The sequence below is a fragment of the Populus alba genome, chromosome 5 (genome assembly GCF_005239225.2).
Source record: "Populus alba chromosome 5, ASM523922v2, whole genome shotgun sequence".
NCBI lineage: Eukaryota > Viridiplantae > Streptophyta > Magnoliopsida > Malpighiales > Salicaceae > Populus > Populus alba.
Genome location: NC_133288.1, coordinates 4,190,467 through 4,211,198, shown reverse-complemented (window position 1 = coordinate 4,211,198; position 20,732 = coordinate 4,190,467). Strand labels below are relative to the sequence as shown.

At 36.0% G+C, this 20,732-nt stretch overlaps 3 protein-coding genes and 1 pseudogene across 9 annotated transcripts; 1 reads left to right on the top strand and 3 right to left on the bottom strand.

The window, feature by feature from the left end:
- Positions 1-806: 806 nt before the first annotated feature.
- LOC118038401 (non-functional pseudokinase ZED1) lies at positions 807-4,297 on the bottom strand. 3 transcript variants are annotated; one of them, XM_035044759.2, is made up of 5 exons: positions 4,179-4,297; positions 3,201-3,747; positions 2,708-2,903; positions 1,489-2,466; positions 807-1,213 (listed from the first exon to the last, which is right to left on the bottom strand). In XM_035044759.2, the coding sequence occupies exons 2-4, from the start codon at positions 3,292-3,294 to the stop codon at positions 1,491-1,493; spliced, it is 1,266 nt and encodes a 421-aa protein (XP_034900650.1). In that variant the 5' UTR covers positions 3,295-3,747; positions 4,179-4,297; the 3' UTR covers positions 807-1,213; positions 1,489-1,490. The 3 variants fall into 3 exon arrangements, with proteins under 3 accessions (XP_034900650.1, XP_034900633.1, XP_034900642.1); XM_035044742.2 differs by having other exon boundaries at positions 2,708-3,747; XM_035044751.2 differs by having other exon boundaries at positions 2,708-3,743; positions 4,179-4,292.
- Positions 4,298-6,153: 1,856 nt separating this feature from the next.
- LOC118038366 (uncharacterized) lies at positions 6,154-7,554 on the bottom strand. The gene has a single exon (XM_035044689.2). The coding sequence runs from the start codon at positions 7,129-7,131 to the stop codon at positions 6,199-6,201; it is 933 nt and encodes a 310-aa protein (XP_034900580.1). The 5' UTR covers positions 7,132-7,554; the 3' UTR covers positions 6,154-6,198.
- Positions 7,555-8,959: 1,405 nt separating this feature from the next.
- Positions 8,960-12,338, bottom strand: LOC140955611 (uncharacterized; annotated as a pseudogene).
- Positions 12,339-12,831: 493 nt separating this feature from the next.
- LOC118038370 (NAD-dependent protein deacylase SRT2-like) lies at positions 12,832-20,401 on the top strand. 5 transcript variants are annotated; one of them, XR_004685765.2, is made up of 12 exons: positions 12,832-13,200; positions 13,307-13,352; positions 13,506-13,749; positions 13,885-13,950; positions 14,702-14,747; positions 15,780-15,940; positions 16,046-16,175; positions 17,177-17,341; positions 18,819-18,946; positions 19,606-19,688; positions 19,776-19,844; positions 19,974-20,401. XR_004685765.2 is itself a non-coding variant. In XM_073409081.1 (10 exons), the coding sequence occupies exons 1-10, from the start codon at positions 13,177-13,179 to the stop codon at positions 19,598-19,600; spliced, it is 1,020 nt and encodes a 339-aa protein (XP_073265182.1). In that variant the 5' UTR covers positions 12,832-13,176; the 3' UTR covers positions 19,601-19,688. The 5 variants fall into 5 exon arrangements, 2 of the variants coding, with proteins under 2 accessions (XP_073265182.1, XP_073265183.1); XR_004685764.2 differs by lacking the exons at positions 19,606-19,688; positions 19,776-19,844; positions 19,974-20,401 and adding an exon at positions 17,567-18,129; XR_004685763.2 differs by lacking the exons at positions 18,819-18,946; positions 19,606-19,688; positions 19,776-19,844; positions 19,974-20,401 and adding exons at positions 17,567-18,129; positions 18,222-18,812.
- Positions 20,402-20,732: the final 331 nt, after the last annotated feature.

Genomic DNA, 20,732 nt, shown 5'->3' with positions numbered 1-20,732 from the left:
GGATACTTTTGTTGATTGCTAATGAATGGTAGTCCAGGATATTAGGATGTTTTGTTTTGGTCTTGGTTTCAAGAAACTGGAATGACTTGTCCAGTTTTAGAGAGTTTTGCCATCTCATGTCAATTTAATCAATGCTTACTGCGAGATTTGCCTAATCAAGCTGAAAGGCTTGCAAAGTTCTCTTTACCTAGCTTCGAGGTCTGCCAAAAAAAAAAGAAAAAGCCCAGAAAAACAAAGAAAAAAAAAGGCCTCTAAAAAAGAGCATGGGATGGAAGTCCCTGCCCTGTCTCTGTGATTACCACACCTCCCGCAAATAGCCCCAAGTTCAACAATCCTCTTGGTTTAATAGACTGTAGCTCTTGTTTATAAATACAGCTTTTACTGGCAGGGGGTGAAGGCGCTCCCTTTTTTTAGCCCTCTCAGAGAGACTCGGATAGGAAAATAGCATGAGAGCGTGGAAAAGGAGTTTCATTTTGAAAGTTAGCTAAGCTAGCAATGCTTTGTGTGATATATATGAGATAACCTATAATTCTCCCAAACATTTATGCCTGACCAGTTTTAAGTGGCTTTTAATTTAGTTTGAATCAATGTTGAAGATTGCTTGAAGTTCTGCGACTTCAACCATGGTTGACCTTTTCCTCTGTTGTCTCCATTCATTTTTATGCAAGCTCTAAACGCTTTTGCTTTTCAAACGTAACTGTCTCACCTTCAAATATAGTATTTGAGGTCCAGAGATGCAGCGTTGAGATTCCCAAGTTCATCTGCTACTTGCTTCACATTCTTCGGCCTTCTATACAGAGGCAAAGTTACTGAAAGGAAGTGATTCTGTTCAGAGAATGTTCCATTCTCGGCATTTTCATATAGCAGAGCTGGAAATTAATTCTCAAGCCAGCATTCTAAGAGCTTCAAGAAACTGTTTGAGCAACCAACTTGCCAGCAATCTTACATGCATTCCTGACATGCTTACTCCAATTATTACTATTAATCTTGGACAGATTAACGATTGTGTTTCCCATATTAACTTTGCACCACATACCAATGTTGCTTCAACAGAAACTGTAAGGATCATAACTGTTTGTCACCATCCTCTTCTGCAGATAATCCATGGATAATCATGCCCCTTATAGTAGGAAGCAATCAAATCCTCCATTTACAGCTTTCCGCACTCTGAGGCTAATGTCTCTCTTGCTGTGACAGTACTGAATTGAATGACCTACGCACCAAATATATAATATGACTCATTGGATAGACAGAATTACAAGGCCTTAGGATTTTAAGATGAGTATATGTGCTTCTGTATGTGGATGCGGATGCATGCATGTTATATCCATATGCAATCAAACCCCCGGATGCGTGTCATGAAGCACACGATTATGATAAACCATAGGGTTAGATTGTGAGATATGAGTGCGGAAAACGAATTTTCTGGTTTCAATGATATACATTTATCATAAACCATTGTTAACTCAAGGAGACTGAGAAATATACCTCTAAAGTTTGTTGAGTTCAGTTGCAACTTCTACCATCTTTGGCCTTTCCTCCTTTGCAGTCACCATGCATCTGAATGCCAGCTCTAACACAACCTCCCACTTCTGCTGCTCATCGTGCCCTACTTCGTTTTTTGGAATCTTGGGATCCACAACCTCATTAATGCTATGCCATTTAACAAAATTTTGAAGGTGATCCAATAATAATCCACCTTCCTTATCAACCAAATGAAATAGATCGAAGAGTCTCAATCCTATCAAAAGCTCAAACAGAAGCACACCGAAGTTGTATACATCAAATTCCTGAGTGACTATACCTTCAGTTATATACTCAGGGGACATATATCCCTTGGTCCCCTCAATTTGATTTGTTGGGAATGCTTCACCGTCAATGATTTGAACAGATTGTGAAAAATTGGAAAGCTTGGGAATATGATGTTTATCCAGGAAAACATTTGCAGATTTTATGTTCTTGCTGATAATAGGTGTAGAGAGTGCCGTGTGGAGATATGCAACTAGATCAGCTATCTGTCTTGCTATTACTAACCTACTGTGAAAAGAAAGAGGTGCAGGATGGAAGTGAATTTCATCAAAAAGTGTTCCATTCCCCGTGGATTCATAAACTAGAGTTGGAATTGAGGTCTCAAGGCAGTATCCTAAGAGTTTCAAGACATTCTTATGAGAACTCAACTCTGCAGCAAACTTGAATTCATTCTTGACATGCTCACACCAATTCACATTACTAATCTTGTATATGGATATATTTCCATTTTCTGTATTACCTTTGTACCAAATACCAATGTTGCTACAGCAGAAAATGTAATCAGGATGATAATTGTTTGTCATCTTTTTTAGCTCTTCGCCAGAGAAACTTTGGAGAACAAGGCACCTGCCTTCATAAGAAGCAATCATTTCCTCCATAAATATCCTTCCATCGTCATAGACTGAGCTATGTCTTTCTGGGAATGTTGCCAGGGACCTGAGGAGCAAACAAGTTAAAGACAACTGAAGAATTATCCAAACCAAGGAACAAAGAGTGGCAAACATCAGTATCGTATGCAAATGGAAAAATTCCAAAAAAACCCAGTTCCTTGTGGAAAAATCAGGATATGAGAACACAGACAACATTTGATGGTTTGCAAAGAGAATAATTAAGAGATTCAGAACTCGCAAGTTACAAATATGAGAATTTCAATGGAGAAGGTTGTGAAGGGACAAACCTTTCAATTTGCCAAAGTATTTTTGTAACTTCTTCCATAGCCGGTCTCTTATCTTTACTTGTCTCCAGGCATTTGAGAGCAAGCTCCACAGCAGCTTGCCATTGTTGTTGCTCATTAACCCCTCCTCCTGGAAGAATTCTATAGTCCACTACCTCATTAATGCTATGGCATTGAACATGATATTTGAGGCAATTCCCTGCAAAATGACCTTCCATACTATTCATCCAAAAACGAAAATAGCCTGCTCTTCTAGCAATAAGATTGTAGGGCCGACGCCCCGTTAGAAGCTCAAGTAGTAGAGTACCAAAGCTGTACACATCAAATTTCTCTGTTATTTCACCATGTTCTAAATACTCAGGGGGCAGATATCCTAGCGTCCCTATGATTCTGTCAGTCTTGATTATTTCATCTTCACAGATGTACAATGATTGCGAGAAATTTGACAATTTGGCAACATTATAATCATCCAGGAAAATATTTAAGGGATTTATACCTCTATGAACGATAGGTCTTGAGAATGCCGTATGAAGATAAGACACTGCATGAGCGATTTCCCTTGCAATCTTTAACCTGCATTTCCATGTCATAGGCTGAGAGTGAAACTCTCCAGTGACATGAATCTGCTCGGAGACATTTCCTCGTTTGACAGATTCATAAAACTAAAAGCGGAACTGGGGTCTCAAGACAACATCCTATAAGCCTCAAAAAATTTCTCTGCCTACTCAACTGAGCTGCTATTGCAACATCATTCACAATCTCATTAATAATCTGATTACGCGATGCGTGAACATTTGGATAGCGAGGTATGCAAATAGAGAGAACTCGGCCATCAAGAGAACCTTTGTACCATGTACCAAGGAGATTATAGCTAAGAAAGCAATGAGGAGCGTAGTTGTTTGTTGCTTTCTCAAGCTCTTCAATTGAGAAGTTATGGAAGGGATAATATCTACCATTACTCGAGGAGATTAACTTCTCTTGCAACAAGCTTCCATTCGTAATGAATAATCTCTTTCTATCTGCAGCCATTGGCAACAACCTGACTACCGAAAAAATCAATGAATGACAGAATAAAATTGTAGTTATAAAACCATGATGAAACTGATCCTTCAAGGAGCCTCTCAATCATTCAATTTTCATAAGTAAATGCAAGTTTCTTATCGCAATACTCAAAATTAGTTGTTCATGGCAAGAATTTGTGTCAATGATCACCACCAATTTTTACATTGCATTTTCTTGCGTTCTGTTGAACATCAATCAGCTAAGCAAACTATTCAGAGAGCCACAACCGTTTTTTGTGAAAGAATCCAACAAAATGGTCGGAAACTGATAAGAATTCCTAAAGACTTGAGAGAAACCAGACATTTCCATGAACAGAAAAGAAACAACATTGAAACTAACAAATCAAAGGAAGATGTAAGAATGGAAAAAAGAATAGTGGGATTCTAAGACAAAGCAAATGATAACAACTTACACTGTTTGTTTGCAAGCTCTTGACAACAAGATCAAGGGTGAAGAAGACGCCCAAGAGGTGCCGAGTTGAGTGCCTGTGGGTTTAACCCGAAGTCAATGGATGGATGAATGTAATCCTAGCCATTTAAATTTGAGTTAATTTCAATTTATCTCCCTAAGGTTTGGGATGAATTCAGCCTTTTCTCTTAAGGTATTTTTTTATGTCAATTTCCCCCTTTCAATGTCAAATAAACTAATAAAAATATTTTTTCCAGTCCCTAAATGTTTAAATTCGATCAAATAAAACCTTTTATAAATAATTTGACGAGATAAATCTTTACTTATTGAAAAGGTCAATATAATTCCACTTATACATTATATTTAAAAATATAAATACAAAAAACATAAAAAAAGATAATAGAACATGTATCAAACTAAAACTTATATGCAAATAGAAGGTTTAAATTATGGAGCTCATATATAAATAAATAAACTACATCACGCTTGAATACTACCATTACCAGGTTTTCTCAAAAATGTCATTGCTTTGTCGGTTCATAAAGGAAGAAGAGAGCTTTCTTGACCATATCTGATGCTCGTTTATTTGTCTAAAGAAAGATTAGGGCGGGGCATCATGAGAGTGGAAAATGAATGGTTCTAGCTGCTTAAATTCTTAACCATCTGAAGCAAGCTCAGTACATTTTAGCTAGCCTGCGCCTGTGTCTGCATTATAGGGTTGTTGAGGGATAGACCTCAAAGATGTGTCTGAATCTTGTTTCGATTTCCATCGTTGCTGGCCTTAATTTCTATCTGAAGCAACCTCTAACACAGCTTCGCATTTCTGCAGCTCATCATGCCCATCCTCCTTAATTTCCCGGGATATTGGGATCCGCAGCCTCATTATTGACTAAAGCAATAACATTTAACAAAAGTTCGAAGGAAATAAATCGAAGAATTTAAATCCTATTGATAATCTCTTTTCTGGTTCTTTGCAAAGACAACATGGGTTTGACTGGATTGCATAATGGCATTGATTAAAACTTTAGCTTGTTTCTGCATGAATGTCCATACTACAGGTGCAGGTAAATTTTAAAGACAGCATATGTTCAACAAAAATACTCAAGCTCCTCAGTATATTGATGCTTATGATTATTCCTGCTTAAGTTAAAAGTTGTTTGAATTGCCTGAATAGATGATCTGTTTACTTGACTTTCCCAAATACCAAGCCATTTACCCTCTGATCCTGATATATTTATGTACAAGAATGACTGTCTGTTTGCAGTGGGATACTCAGATATCCGTGTTAAGAACCAAACCCTGCAACAAAACCCATCTGCGTTCGAGGATGATTGGCGTGGTCTTGAAACAAGCACTCAGATTCTCTTATTCTCTTTAGTGTTTAATAATACCCTCCAAAGGAACACTTCAGATTTTTATGTGATTTCTATCTTGAATGCTTTATATTAACTATAACTGAAGGGGAAGCAATATCCTGAGTGATGCATCTTATTGAATAATTTTTAATATTTTTAGGTTAACAAGGGACAGGCTCAAACCTGATACCTCTAGGGGGAAGGGGGAGATGGATGCTGGTTGACCTACAAGCTCATTGGCGATAACTTCTTTTATTACTGGTGGCTTTGAATGAACTAATGGAATTATGAAAAAGTGCTGCACAGATCACGAGACCTGTTGATTCCCTGAAAAATGTTGCCTGGTTACAGCTATGAACCCATGGATTTGGAACTGAGTCTATTGCACAAGTTACTCCAGTAAAGTAAAAGATTAATTTGAGGAATAAATGAATTCAAGATCTATGTAAGGAATTGTACTGGACAAAACTACAGTTGACATTATCAACTATGCTTCCACAATGGACCTGGCAAATGTAATGGATCTGATATACATCCATAAAGGGCTCAGACCAGGGAGATAACCGATAACTAACTTTACAGGTTATGTTTCTACTGGCAGGGAAAGTTCTAGCCATAAGAATGCCTGCGTATGATGCACTTAGCCATTTCCATAGAATACTACAAACCTTACTCAATCTTCCAGGCATAAAGGAAAAGGCAGAATTCTGCTGTTGCTGAGATACTCCTGGTAGAAAAGTACATACTCCCATCACTAGTATCACTCTGTCCACCATAACTGCTGCCATCCTTGTCATCTTCTGGTTCTGGAACCCCTGGTTTGAATATGAACAAGCCATGGCCAGTGTCAGGGGGACTAAACAGCCAATCATGGACATCCCAGAACACTTGCACCGGTTGCCTGCTCAACATCACAGTTTGGTTCCCTCTGAATTTCCACTGTAAATTCATAACATGAATCACAACGATTCCATCTATGCTAATCCACATCTCAGGGTCTCTTGATCCTCCTGTTGAACTCTCTACAATAATATCATGCTCATTTTTCCTTTCGTCGAATTTAGCTCTGGTTGAGAAGGTTTTCCTGTGAAATACATTTTCCTTCTTCAAGTATAGGATAGCCTCAACAAGGGCCGGTCTTGCTTTCGTTCTCTTATAAGCCTTTTTCTTGTAATCTCCCAACAATAAAACAACCTCTTCATCTGAAACTATAGCAACATAATAATCGCTAGCCGGCTCAGGACTCCCGGAAAATTTAGCTGATCGGAAATCCCAATGTATATCTACTTGGCACCCTTCAAGCTCAAAAGACTTGCCCCCTTTTTTGCTCCAAAAAAGCCAAGGCTTAAGGTCAATCTTGCAACTGTAACAAACTTCACCTTCAAGATTATTGATAATGAGGTTGAGGGTGTGATTCATAAGGTTCTTGCACCAAAAAACTGTGATAGTACGCCAATAACCTGCAACATAAGCGTGGTAGGCGCACGTGACGGTACTCTGAGGAGTTTTATTTGTCGATGGATCTTCTGATATTTTTTCTGGGGGTGCAGATGATAAGGAAGCTCCCACTGAGAAGTTTCTCAATGGATATTGGAAAGACATTGTTATGTAAATATTCAAATGGAATCGAAACTACGATTTCACAGGCATAAGAACGAATGCTAATGCAAGAAAAGCTGTGATCCCATTCTATCCTGCCCTACCAACGTATTTTCTGCCTCTTTTGGATTACATACAAAACTATTGTTCATAACATGAACAAAATGTCAAATGTTACCTTATCAGAAGACTTTCTCAAAAACTGATCAATAGTCCCGATATTGGCAAGATCTACTATTGTGTTGAAGAACCTGATGGTAAAAAACGCAGCTGAATTATATTCCTCTGGAACACTCACTGGCTTCTGATGCTTTTAAAGAACCTGAAAAGGCAACCAAAATGGGGTTTCTACAGCAGGAAAAAGGGATGCAGAAAAGTTTCTGCTGTTGGTTGAAGAAAGAGAAGGAAAGATGGTGACTTGGAAAGCTTTTTCGGTTTATGGAGAAAATGTCTCCAGCAAGCTGCTGTAATCCAAAGCCTTAGCCCCAGAATAGGAGGACTGATTGAAGGGATTGTCACTATCCATCTGTCCTGAATGTTGACCATATATACACATCTTAATGGAAGCATATTTTCATCTTTTGGCATCTCTCATTTCACCAACCACATAATTACCCGTAAAAACTCTGTTATTTTTGGAATATGAGAAGATAAAGAGAACCTAGAAGGACTACAGAGGAGAGGCTCTTCTTTTGTTGGCTGCAAAGGCTTTTACAAGTAAATGATGAATGCGTAGGAGATTTATGACATTATAACTCCACCGTTATTTAGGGATTATCAAGTAATAATCTAAAAATCATGGGGAAAATATTGTTTTTTCACTCTATTATTCACGAATAAATAAATTATTGTGAATTGTTTTTTTAATCCCTTTTTATTTTTTTATATACAAAAATACATCATAAAAGTCTATATATATATATTTTTTTGAAAATAAAAATTGGACTCGTGATGAAACAAGGATTAAATAACTACGTAACCAACTAGATTGGGACTATAAAATGAACAAGCTAAAAGTCACACCTGAAAAATCTACAGAATAAAATTATAAGGCGGCATAGACTAGAAAAGAAGAAGACACTGCAAAAGCTAAGTTCTATAAAGGATGTGGTCTAATAAGAAATTATAAATATTATGCTTTTATGAAATTTTTAGCTATTGTTGAGTTTTCTGAAATACGATAATTATGAATTATAATATATATTTTTTTAGAGTTTCAAGTACCCATTCAATAAATCTAAAGTTATTTAAGGTTTATATAAAAATTACTTAAATATGAGATTTCGACTTTGAATAATTGCTTTAAGAATGTATTATTGCAAACTATATATTTTTTTAAATATCCAACTTCTAATGATAATCCACACAAAGTATTAGTGAGAAATCTCAATCCTTTTAAGAGAAAAAGATTGCTACACGTTTTGTATTGTACTTTATGTATTTTAAAAAATAAAAAAGCATAACTTTCTATTTATAAAAAAACTTAAAAACCCTATATAATTATAAATTATAAAATATCAATTTGCTTCTTAAATAATATCATATATTATTTTAGGCTAATTTAAAAAAACTTTTCAATTAAATATTTAGTTGATTGTTTATAGTTCTAGAATTGTAATCTTTTATATTAATTATATTTTGGTATTTAATTTTTAAAATTTATTTACAATTAAAATAAATTTAATTAATTATTTCATTTTAATTTCTTATCAATAATTTTTATGTTTATGTAATTTAAATTTTTCAATAAATTAGTATAAATATAAATTATAATTCTAAATAAAATAGAATTTGCATTGAGATGATCTGATAACATAAACGGGAGAACAGCTAGCACGTAAGATCAAAATAGGTTTTCGAGATAAAACATAAACAACAAATCAAGCATGTCTCATAAAGTTCGTGTGATTCACCATATCACAGCAGCAATAACATAGTAGACTTTGCATGATAGAAACTACTCTGTAGAGCAACAGAATAAACCTGCAAACGCTTTCTCCCCATGGAGGAATGCATCTTCTGATAAACCAATTACAAAATAAATGGAAACAAACTCCAATTGCTCCAGCGACTTGAATTAACTCCAACTTCGTATTTCAGAGCATCGTATTTGTTCCCCTTTTCTTCTTTTGTAGCATAAGCATTCTCCTAGCGTAATTGGACGCGACAGAAGAAAAGGTGGTGAAGCTCTCAATACAATGCTGGGTTCACTGTTTCTATCTTAGTCATGGTGCAGTTAGAGTTTGCCTTCCAAGTCATGGAAGAATCACCATGGCTTCTCACCTCGGGTTGGCTTTGCTCCTCATTTTTGCTAGCTGTGCGTAGACTTCCTTCCAATCCGTGCACATTTGCAATAGCACTTCCATTCATCACCATGGCATTGCTACCAGATGGAGCTTGGTTCTTTAGCAATTAAAGAAGCCATCCATGCATTTTCCGTTGTTTTCTCCCTAGTAATCCCTCCTGACAAGTGCAGTGATCCCTAGAACTACAGTTCAACAACCAAACCCAGGAACACTGTCTTATCCATAATTCATACAAGTTTGACACCGATTTCTCTTAAGGAATCAATTACAGCTTTCACCTTTCTATGACATTCATTTTCTCTTCAGGAAAACAGTAACAGCAGGTATATCCTTGAGCCGCTGGCGCTCTCCTAGTAACTTGCCAGTCTTGGCAGCAGCTGCACATCTCAGGCATTTTCCATGGTTGATCTCAGGGCCTTCTCCTGTGAGCTTGCCGAAGATGCTACCGTGGCCGATGGAGAGTGGAGCACTTGGGCACTAACATAGGTGTTTGTGAAATGCATCTTAAGAACATAGGGCTTCAGAAACTGAGTAGCTCTAGGCAGTCTAACCGGAGGAGGAATAACCATCTGTGTCTACAAATCAAAAGCGAATAAAATCATAGGTACAGAAACAAAAAAGACTTGCATAATTGAAAAAATACACCGGGTATGATTCAACTAGAGGACCTAAAACCATCATTTGAAGGAGTACATAAAACTACTTTAAGCGTATTGTAGACATGCAGATCCCAACTTCCATAACCCCATAAAGTGAGCAATTGTATGGCGTCAAACCTAATTTCACCATATCATTTCTATCCCAAATTCACAAGCATTGCTCCAACCCTCAATCAGTATAGCACTACAATTGCCTTTTTGCACTTGTTAGACTATACTATCATGCTAAAAAATTGCTCATTATCTTTCACTTCTATTAACATCAAGTATGGGACTAAATTCGTCTTTTGCATAAATCAACACACAACACAGCAATACATCATAAAAATGCTGGCTGAAGGTGAAAAAACAGATGGATTCGCAGAACATTTCGCTTTAGAAAGCTTAAAGATTTTTAATGCTACAACCAGTGCAATACATCAGTCAGGCCTGTTGTCTTTCTTTACCATAAATACTATTGAAAGCTGCAGCTTGCAGCTACTATGTGACGAACAGGTCAAAGCTAAACAGCCTACAAGGCTGTAAACAATCATATGCAACGGGACTCACAGGGAGACTAAGAAAAGCTGCACAACCTAAAATCCAGTAAAGAAATACTTCTCTAAAGGTCAAAGAAGTCAATTAACTATCCCTAAGTGATTCACTTAATAGTCATGTAGATCAGGCTTAACTCTTCATCTTTTTCTCCGCCTCAATGCTTTCTTCAGAACAAGCATGCCAAAAGAGACAAGTTTGTTCATCAAGAAAAATAGAATGCCAGACTGGTTAACAAACTACTAACTCCTGTGAAGCACAAGGACTAACTTAAAGCTGTGACTTGTGTCAAACCTGTGTAATTAAGAAAAGTATCATGAGCTAAGCTTTCTAATGGACAGTCAAAGACCAGTTTGAATACCCACTTGAGTTATCAAGGTCTGAAATTGCAGGTAATTGCTTCTCTAAAAGATGAGACATAAGCTACTTGTACGCTCTACTAATAATCATTCTACTCCTGCGACAAAATTATTCCCACTGCCAAAATGAAAAGTTTATTCTAAAAAATTATGAAAAAGGAAAATCTTAACTCGATGTCCATTGAAATTGGGCAGGCCAGAATTACAAGAGGCGTAGCTAGTGCCATCCAGGCCTCAAAACTTTACAGTCTGATATCATGTAATTGCTGTCACGGGGGAACTGTGCAACAGGGAAAGGTCTGAAATCATATGAGATTCTAGAAACATCAGATTGACCACTAAAATTTCAGTTCTAAATTAGCAAACTCTACTGTAAAGTAAACTCAGGCTGTTTCATCGAAGAGGATTTCGAGCAGTTGATGACAATGGGTACTTTGAATCTCTTCCTCTCCCCCCAAGAAAAGCAGGGAAGAAATCGCTAGAACATGCTAATGGAACGCAATTCATCTCATGGTCAACAATCAAATGAACGAGTCGCAGCGTGTGCAGTTTCAAATAAAAAGTATGAGACTTGTAAGGGTAATTCATCCATAAGCGATAATTGGTGCCTTGGAACAATGAACACAAAATTAGTGACCAAAAGTTTCCACATCAATGAACATTAACAGCAACCACAAAATCTAAAGCATCATCAAAGTCTTAACGGATCAAAATAACCAATTCAAAGACTAGAACTTCATCACTACTCGAATCAAATAAAAAAGGAGTCTTGTCATCTCATTTGCAGTTGCAGAGACCTTTTCTAGTTACACTACCAGGACTGGAATCAACTTAAGAATTACACAAACAAAGCAGAAACCTTTACATGTCCAAATCACTAAAAAAACATATGAGACCATCTGCACTGAAGAACAAAACCCCAAACAGTCAAGAACTAAAATTTCCAAACAAATGGCAGTAAATTCTTAAAACCCTTTTCATATCAAAACACCCGTTTCAGTTAAAGATGGTATCTTTAAAAATATCTCAGTAATGGAAGCCTGTCTGAACTCACCGCACCGCATCACATAAATAAATAAACGGAGCCTGATAGAGGAAGGTTTAAGTTGTCTGTGGTTGTGCTTTATATGACCTCAAACCCAACTCCAAACTTTTTGGATCTTTATAATTCTTAGATTCGAATTGTAGGGGAGATGGCTGTGAGAAAATTTTGCAAATAATTTGTTTAAAATTAAGGAAAGAAAGACTATGAAAATTGGTTATGAATTAAAAATGTAATCATATTCTCGTTTGGATAATTCTATCTTTGACGCAAATATCATTCTTGAATGAGTTTTTAAAGAACTCCACTATTTTTTTGGGACTAACAGTGGTAGTATACAATTAAGAGTCACTTTATTTTTGTGTTTTAATTTTTTTTCTTTTCATATAATTTTAATATGTTTATGTTAAGAAAAAAAATACTATTTTAATATATCTAAAAAAAATACTTTAAAAAAGTGATCGTTAATCCGTTCTAAGTAAACCTATTATTCTATTAATGATTAATATTATTAAATAATTTTATCTTTGGAAATAAATGGTATTTCTTCTCAAAGAAACCTCATAATATCTGTGACAATTTTTTAACAAAGTATTTAATTTTATTGGATATGCTTTTAACGATTTTAGAAAATGCAAAATCACATTTTCATGTGGTAAATATTCATTTATTCCTTGTGTTTTGGAAGAAAAAAAATTAATCAATTGATCTTAATCAATAATTTTTGTTAAAATAAGTTGTTTGAAAAATATTATATTGCACTTAACTTTCTAATTTTTTTTTATTCTCACAGTATAGTAGTGTTATTCACAGCTGGCTATCATCTTTCAGCCACCAAATCACTCCTACATTCTATGGTGGACGGATGATGAATATCCTGAGGTAAAAAATTTAATCGGCAAATCTCATCTCACTGACGAAAATTCAGAGTGCAGAGGTACATAAACGGCAAAGAAGTGATAAACGTGGAAGAACACTAGTTACAAATAGACAAAAACTTTTAAGACAGCATAACCACAATAACAACCTCCATTACCGGAGCTTCCAATGCTAAGACGAACCACATAAATACCCTCCAAGACCAAAATTTCTCTTGCAAATAAAAAAAAAAATAGAATAGAACAAAGTAGTTTTCTTACACAATCACCATGCTTTTGCACACACACTTCTTTGTAAGTTATCTTTTATTTCTTTTTTCCTCTCTCTCTTTCTCATCATCAAAGAATCAAAGTTTCAATCTTTTTGTTTCAAGTTTGAATTTTTCATTTGAATTTGCAGCAGACTTTAAGAACTGCAAGAAGGGCTCTTGGAAATGTAATGAAAGGCAAGTGGGTTGTTGTTTCGTATTGAATTTGATTGGGTTATTTTTTTTTTCTCTTATCACAGAACTGCCTTACGTTCATTTGTCTCAAATGGGATTTTCTTATGATTGATATTCCTTGATTTTGAAGTACTGTTCTCGACCTTGTTTTTGTAGATTCCGTTCTATTGAGCAACAAGAATTGTATGCCATTGAGAAGAGGCAAAAGGGTTGTTTCTTTTCAAGGCTCTGCTGTAAGATTTGTACAAACATCATACCGTATTTCACTGCCTGCTGGGAACGCATTTGGAAACCAAGAAAAAGTCTCTTCCAAAATTTTGAAAGACAAGAAGACAGTTCCTGATTCAGATCCTCCTAGTGATAGAGATGTTGATCTTTTGTACCAGTTTTTTGATCAAAGGTTTGAGCAATCTCAAAGAAGCTGTTTCTTTTCTTTCTTTTTTTCTTTTTTGAGCAAAATTGTTTCATTTCTTTGATTATCTATGTCTGTTTTGTAACAAAATGTGATGTTTTTATTTATTTTTGCTATGTACAGCACCAAAATGGTTGTTTTGACTGGAGCTGGGATTAGTACAGAATGTGGAATTCCTGATTATAGAAGGTTTTATCTCTTCTCTATACTGTTCAATAAGCTTAATACTGTCGTACAAGTCTATCATATCTACAAGATGTTTTTTTGCACTTTTAATATATCAGTAAGCAGTGCATTTGTAATAATAATAACAGAATGAACTCCTTGCAAGTTTGCTCAAGCTGCTAGTGGTCAATAACTTTCTGCTTTGGAATTGTTGCAACTATCGTTGATGATGGCTGAATGGAAGTTTTTTGATGTTTGCATTGAATTTATTCTCTCACTCCTCAATTCGTGCCCATGTTTGTCTGGTATAATGCCATGGCATGTTGTGATTCATTGATGAATCTTATTTTCTTCATCAACATTAATTTTTAGGATGCACAAGAACTCCTTCACTGTGGATGGTTTTGTAAATTGTTCATTTCCGTGTGCTCTTTATGTGAACTGGGCTGCATGTTTGGTATTAGATAGCCATCAGTGGGGAAAGGCAAAGATTGCATATGGTTCATCGATCACATTGATACAAGTGGCTGGAGCCTGCTTTGATCTATAGTTGTCTTCTCTTCCCCTCTGTTGAGTATATGATGATCTTCTTCTTTTTCCCTTCTATTTGCTTATGCATTGGCTATGTCCAAGAAGATAAAATTGTGTAGTAATTCAAACTGGTTATCCAATCTATGGGTAACATGTGATGATTTGTCTCTAGAAGCATTTTTGTTGAATTTTCTTGGTGGGGCCAAACTGATGTATAATGATATGGAATTTTATCCTGCTGCAGTCCAAATGGAGCCTACAGTTCTGGTTTCAGACCTATTACACATCAGGTGATCTGAAGGCAGGTTGTCAGATATCTTGTTTCTTCAGCATTTTTTCAACATTGATAAGTGTTTAAATATGTTCAAGGTTATCAGAACCAAAACACAGGAAAGCTACTAAATTTCAAGATTGCCATCTGTAATGGTCCTCTAATAAAGCTTCAGTCCTCCAGGAATTAAGCAATATGCTAGAGCATCAATCTATGGCAGGATAGATGATCTTCTATTTAGACTAAAAGTTTTAGAAAATAGCAGCTTCTGCCAGCCCAATTTGACTAGAGCTTACTTAGCTAATCTCACATGATGACTGTATCAGTCTCTGAACAAAAATGACAATAAAAAGTGTCAACCAATTCATGAATAGATGATTGGGAATTTGCTGTGTTGATTATCATAATAGAAAACTCTAAATTCTTCACTTTATGGATCAATTAATCTCTGCCAGTGAGATAATGGCATGACAGAAAAGAGATTAGCTATATCAATGTCTGTTCTTTTTTCCCATTTTCTTTCACGCAGTAGCTATGAGAGAAAATTCTAGAGTAATTCAAACTGTTTATTCAATGTAAGGTTGAATTCATTGATGTGGAAGCCATTTGCAAATAGATGAGTTCTATATGTTATTTTAGAATATTTAAATTCATGTTTGCAGCTGAGGGAAGTCAGTTGTTAAGTGAATGCAGTACTGAATATACATTATTTCCTAAACTTTTGTTCAATGAGACCATCTTCCTTGTAGACTGGCACTTGCCTCGTATATATTTTAGATGCCTATTGGATTTTAGTTCACTGAAAGGAATGCAGCTGGTACATGTTGCTTGATCCTATGATTAGCATTGTTAGAGCCCATTTAGTTGTAAAAAAATTAAAAAGATTTTTATCACAGAAGCTGGAGCTTGTTCAGTACTTCTTCTTTCTTCTACCAAGGAAATCTTTTGTATTGTATTTTCACCCTGTACTTTCCAAAGATTGGTATAATTTTTTTTCTGATGCAACAAAAGTTTACATTGTTAACATATACTTGCATCTCTCTATGAACAGGAGTTTGTCCGTTCAAGTCGAACACGTAGGCGATATTGGGCTAGGAGCTATGCTGGATGGAGACGGTTTCATGCCACAGAACCTAGTGCAGCCCATTTTGCTTTGGCATCTTTAGAAAAAGCTGGGCGGATTGATTTTATGATTACACAAAATGTTGATAGGTAACTAGCTGTTCATACCACTCCTTTTTTTCAAGAAACTATGAGGGTCTCATGCAGCCTTAGACAAGTGCTATATTAACAAACTTTATCAAAATACTGTTCCAGACTGCACCATCGTGCTGGGAGCAACCCACTTGAAATACATGGAACTGTATACTCTGTGACTTGTCTAGATTGCAACTTTTCCTTTCCGCGGAGTTCATTTCAAGATCAACTGAAGGCCCTCAATCCAAAGGTTGGTTTTGTACAATTTACTGTTGCTAGGTAGGAAATATCCAGACTCTAATGTGTTATACACCATCAAGTCATCAAAGCTTAAGAGGTGAGTTCATGAGCAAGCTTCGGTTCAAAGAGAATGACATACGGGTATAGCCGAACACTTTTGGAGATATGACTAAATTAGATAAATGAGGTCTTAACACAGGCACACCATTGTTATTAGGTCAGGAGCCTCGGATTCAAGTAAAAATTCCAGAAATGGCTTTTAGAATGCGGATTGGAAATGTATGAATCTAAGAATGTAGGGCTTCAATGAGGTAATTGAGGTTCTAGCTGATAGAAATTGTGATAAGGTATCCAGTTACTAAAATCTCAAAAGAGGTTTAAAGAGAATTCTCAAATGCCAAATGGATTTCATGTATGAGCTTTAGTTCCGAGAGATTGACATAGGCATAGATAAATGAGGTCTTAACATAGGCATGCCTTTTTTTCAAAGGTTTGGGGCCTCAGAATCAAATACAATTGCCAGAAATGGCTGTTAGAACATGGATTGGAAACATAAGATTCTAAAAATGTAGGGCTTGAACGAGGGACTTGAGGTTCTGTCCAACAAAAATTGTGATAAGGGATCCAGTTAATCAAACTTTTGAAGGGTTTTAAAGATATTTCTCAAATGCCAAAAAGGATTTTCAGGGATGATGAGGGAGCAGTTTCCATCCCTTTTATTGGCGAGGTGATGGAAAGGATACCCATTTAAAAGGTGCCTATACAAAGGGATGAATAGTAGGAGCTAAAACCCCATCATAGAAAATATTTTGCATTTCTTAAATAATGTGAAAATGGTTAGCAAGGTTACATGCAAATATCACCTTTGAATTGCCTGTTTTCCTTGAATGGCTTTCTTTCCTTTTTTTCTTTCAACTACTTGATCCTTTTTTAACCTGGCTGCAAATTCATTTTTTCATCTGGAATGTTATTTATGTTGTACTAAGGCTGATTGAGAAAATCATTATGTAGTGGGCAGAAGCAATTGAAAGTTTGGATAATGGAAGTCCTGGATCGGAGAAGAGCTTTGGCATGAAGCAAAGGCCTGATGGTGATATTGAGATTGATGAGAAATTCTGGGAGGAGGATTACCACATACCTGCATGCCCAAAATGCAATGGAGTGCTCAAACCTGATGTAATATTTCCTTGTACTGGTTTATAATTTTCAGCTGCTATATCTTTGGAGGCTTTTAAATTCTGATTCCAAAACAAATGTTTTTGCTTTTCTTATTTCAGTAACTGCTTATGTTTACTATAATTGATATATGCAAGCAATATCCATATCCATATTTTAGTTATCATTCTTTTTGACTGGGTTACTAGATGACCTGATGTATCTTCAACTGTGTGGATGTTGCAGAACCATGTGGTCATAAAAGACTGGTATAGTGCCATAAGTACATGGAATATCAGGATACAGGGAAATTATTTAATACACCTGAGGTTGTACTCCCCTTTCTTAATGAAGGTGGGGTCCGTGGATAATTTTCATGGTGGGACCCATGTTTATGAGTGTGAGAGAGAAGAGTACAACTCCATGTGTGTTGAAATTGTTGTTTTCCATGACAGGATTTCATCAAGTGCTATAAGATGTTAAAAGGAAATTTAAGTCCTGAAAATAAGGTAGACATGCATTGAAAATACTAAGAGTGGCATTGTCTAATGTTCATAGAAAGTTGTCATTGAATGGCATTGTCTAGTGTTCGTAGAAAGTTATCATTGAATGGACGTGATGGTCTGTAAACTTGGTAAGTTTTCTGATATCAGGTAGCACATGCATTATGCTTGGGTTTAAGATGGGGCATGTTTCTGTGACCATGTAATTGTTGCTTTGCTATTTCACTGTTAACAGATGGTAATACATGTGAAAGCAGAATTCATGTACATGTATCGAATACATATCTTATACACTGTGCACCCAAGGTGAATCTGCCATTATAATATGAGTTTCTATCAGTATTTCAAGTATTCGCTTCTGCACATCATTTTAAAGTCTTATACACTGTGCACCCAAGTTGAATCTGCCATTATAATATGAGTTTCTATCAGTATTTCAAGTATTCGCTTCTGCACATCATTTTAAAGTCTTCCTTTCATATTGAATTTCATATACTTGTGCAATAAGTGCCTAGTATAGGTTGTTACAAAATCCATTAATTTTATTTTATAGCTGTCTCTGAATTGTTCAGTAGAAGAAGGTTCATGCTGTGAAAAAACTAAAAAACATCACATAGATGATACAAAATGTTCTTAGGCTTTTCTTTTTCGAGAAAGTGGTCATATTTTGAGTTCATCTGCTCTAAATCTCATTACTATAACCTCTGATGGAAATATTAATGATGACTTATCATGGAAGGCTTACTTGGTGACTGCATAGATTATCTTTGAATTATTTAACAAAGAAGTTGCAGTATTTGGTCATTCATATATGAGTGCTATGACAGTTTCTTCAGTTCATAAAATGAAATGTGGGCATGTATGCAGCATACATATAATCATTTTTATTCAAGCAAATGCACTCATGTATGATACAACAATAGCTGAGCTAAACATGCAGGTAAAGCACCTTTTGAAATATTTGTTCTGAACATGGTAATCTGCTAATCCTGAAGGTTGTTTTCTTCGGAGATAATGTCCCCAAGGATAGAGCAGACAAGGCAATGGAAGCTGCGAAAGGATGTGATGCTTTCCTTGTACTAGGATCGTCTCTAATGACCATGTCTGCTTTTAGACTTGTCAGGTAAATGCATTTTTTGTTCATTTCTCTATGATGGGACATGACAAATTTTGATTGCATAACAACGTTATGATCAGAGATACCTTTGTCTCTGGAAAATTTATATCTTAGTTTACAGCTTCTTTGTTTCTTTTTCTTCCTTTTGATCTGGAAATAAATGAAGTCTCTCAAAATCTAAACTGAATGTTGATAATCGAGAAATTTCATTAATTGACGATGAGAATAGGACTGAGGATAATAACTGCCATGCATGTCTCCATGCAGCGAACAATACATCAATAACTGTGAACAGTAGTAACTGAATGTAAGCCTGCATCCTCTGAAGGCTGCAATTAAGTCGATGGTCATTTTCATCCCTGAAGCATTATAAGTTCATTTAAGGTTGACATTAATGTCGACTCCATCAAAGGGATGAATAAATGTTGCCACATGCATATAGATAAAGACTATAGCTTGAATCAAGACAACCTTCATTTCGTGTGTGCAAGGAATTAATGCTTGAAGTTAAAGTGGAATCTGGGATTTCTTTAACCTTTTTCTTTATCATTGTACCCAACTAAAACACAACTGACAATGAAGCAACCGAAGCATGATGTTTTTAAGACTGCTTAAGCTTCAATTGACAAGGCTTTTGATATCGAACATAGCTGCTCATGAAGCAGGTGCTGCTACAGCAATTGTAAATTTAGGTGTGACGCGAGCTGATGATATCGTGCCTTTAAAGATAAATGCCCGATTAGGAGAGGTGAGGTCTTCTGAAACCAATTTGGGAACTATTTTCTTCACGTTAACATGTTTTGGCTTTATTGATCCTTGTTATGGGCTATCACAGATATTGCCTAGAGTACTGAACATTGGATCCCTCAGCATCCCTGCTCTCTCCTGATGATACGAGAAAGAGGTAAAATGAGAAAATACATTTGCATTAAGAAAAAAAGATGCAATTTTGCCCCTTCCCTTTTCAAGCATCCCAGGGATCCTTGTTGTTGGTAATGCAATGAAATAGTTTGTTCTGCCTTTCTTTTCCCAGGTGGGGATCGAAATGAAGAGGGGCTATAAGCCTTCAAGTTCTATTTAAACGTCATGATAGTTTTTTCGTTGGCATCGCTGCACTATCCTATAGAATGACTAGCGGAACTTGTTGATCAAGAGTCCCCTTGAGATTCTGAGGGCATATCTGGCTCAGGATTTCACCAATGTGAGTATCATATAATTGTGCACGATACATTATGAGGTAGCTGTTTGGAGGCAACTTCAAGATGCCATCAAGCAAGCAAAAATGGTGTATGCCATTAACATTTCAATCGGTTTGTGGTCTTTCCAGTAAATTTATTAATTTTGTTTGCTGTATTGGGTATAAAATCCTGTTCATGTTGTAACGTTTAAGGTGTATATGTATGGTGGATGACATGTTGATTTATTTGATGGAAAGGGATTCCAATGAACAATTATGGCTAATGTGTGAGCAGCTAATTCCCAGCACATTAATGGTTCCAAACTCTCAACCATAGCACATGCAGCAACTCACGATTATTGAGATCCTGATCCCCCCCAGTATTGCTTGTACTAGTTCTCCACACATCCTCCTTGCACTAGATGAGTAGGGGTGGCAAATTATGAACTCAGACCTGTAAATACAACCCAAATCCTTTTGAAAGATTAGGGTTATGGGTTTAGCGTTTCAATCCGAAGTCAGATATGATTTACGTATAAAATAACTTGAATGGGTTGGATCGATTCTTGAACTTGTCTTTATAAACATATTGAGCATTTCCATAAGTACTGTTGT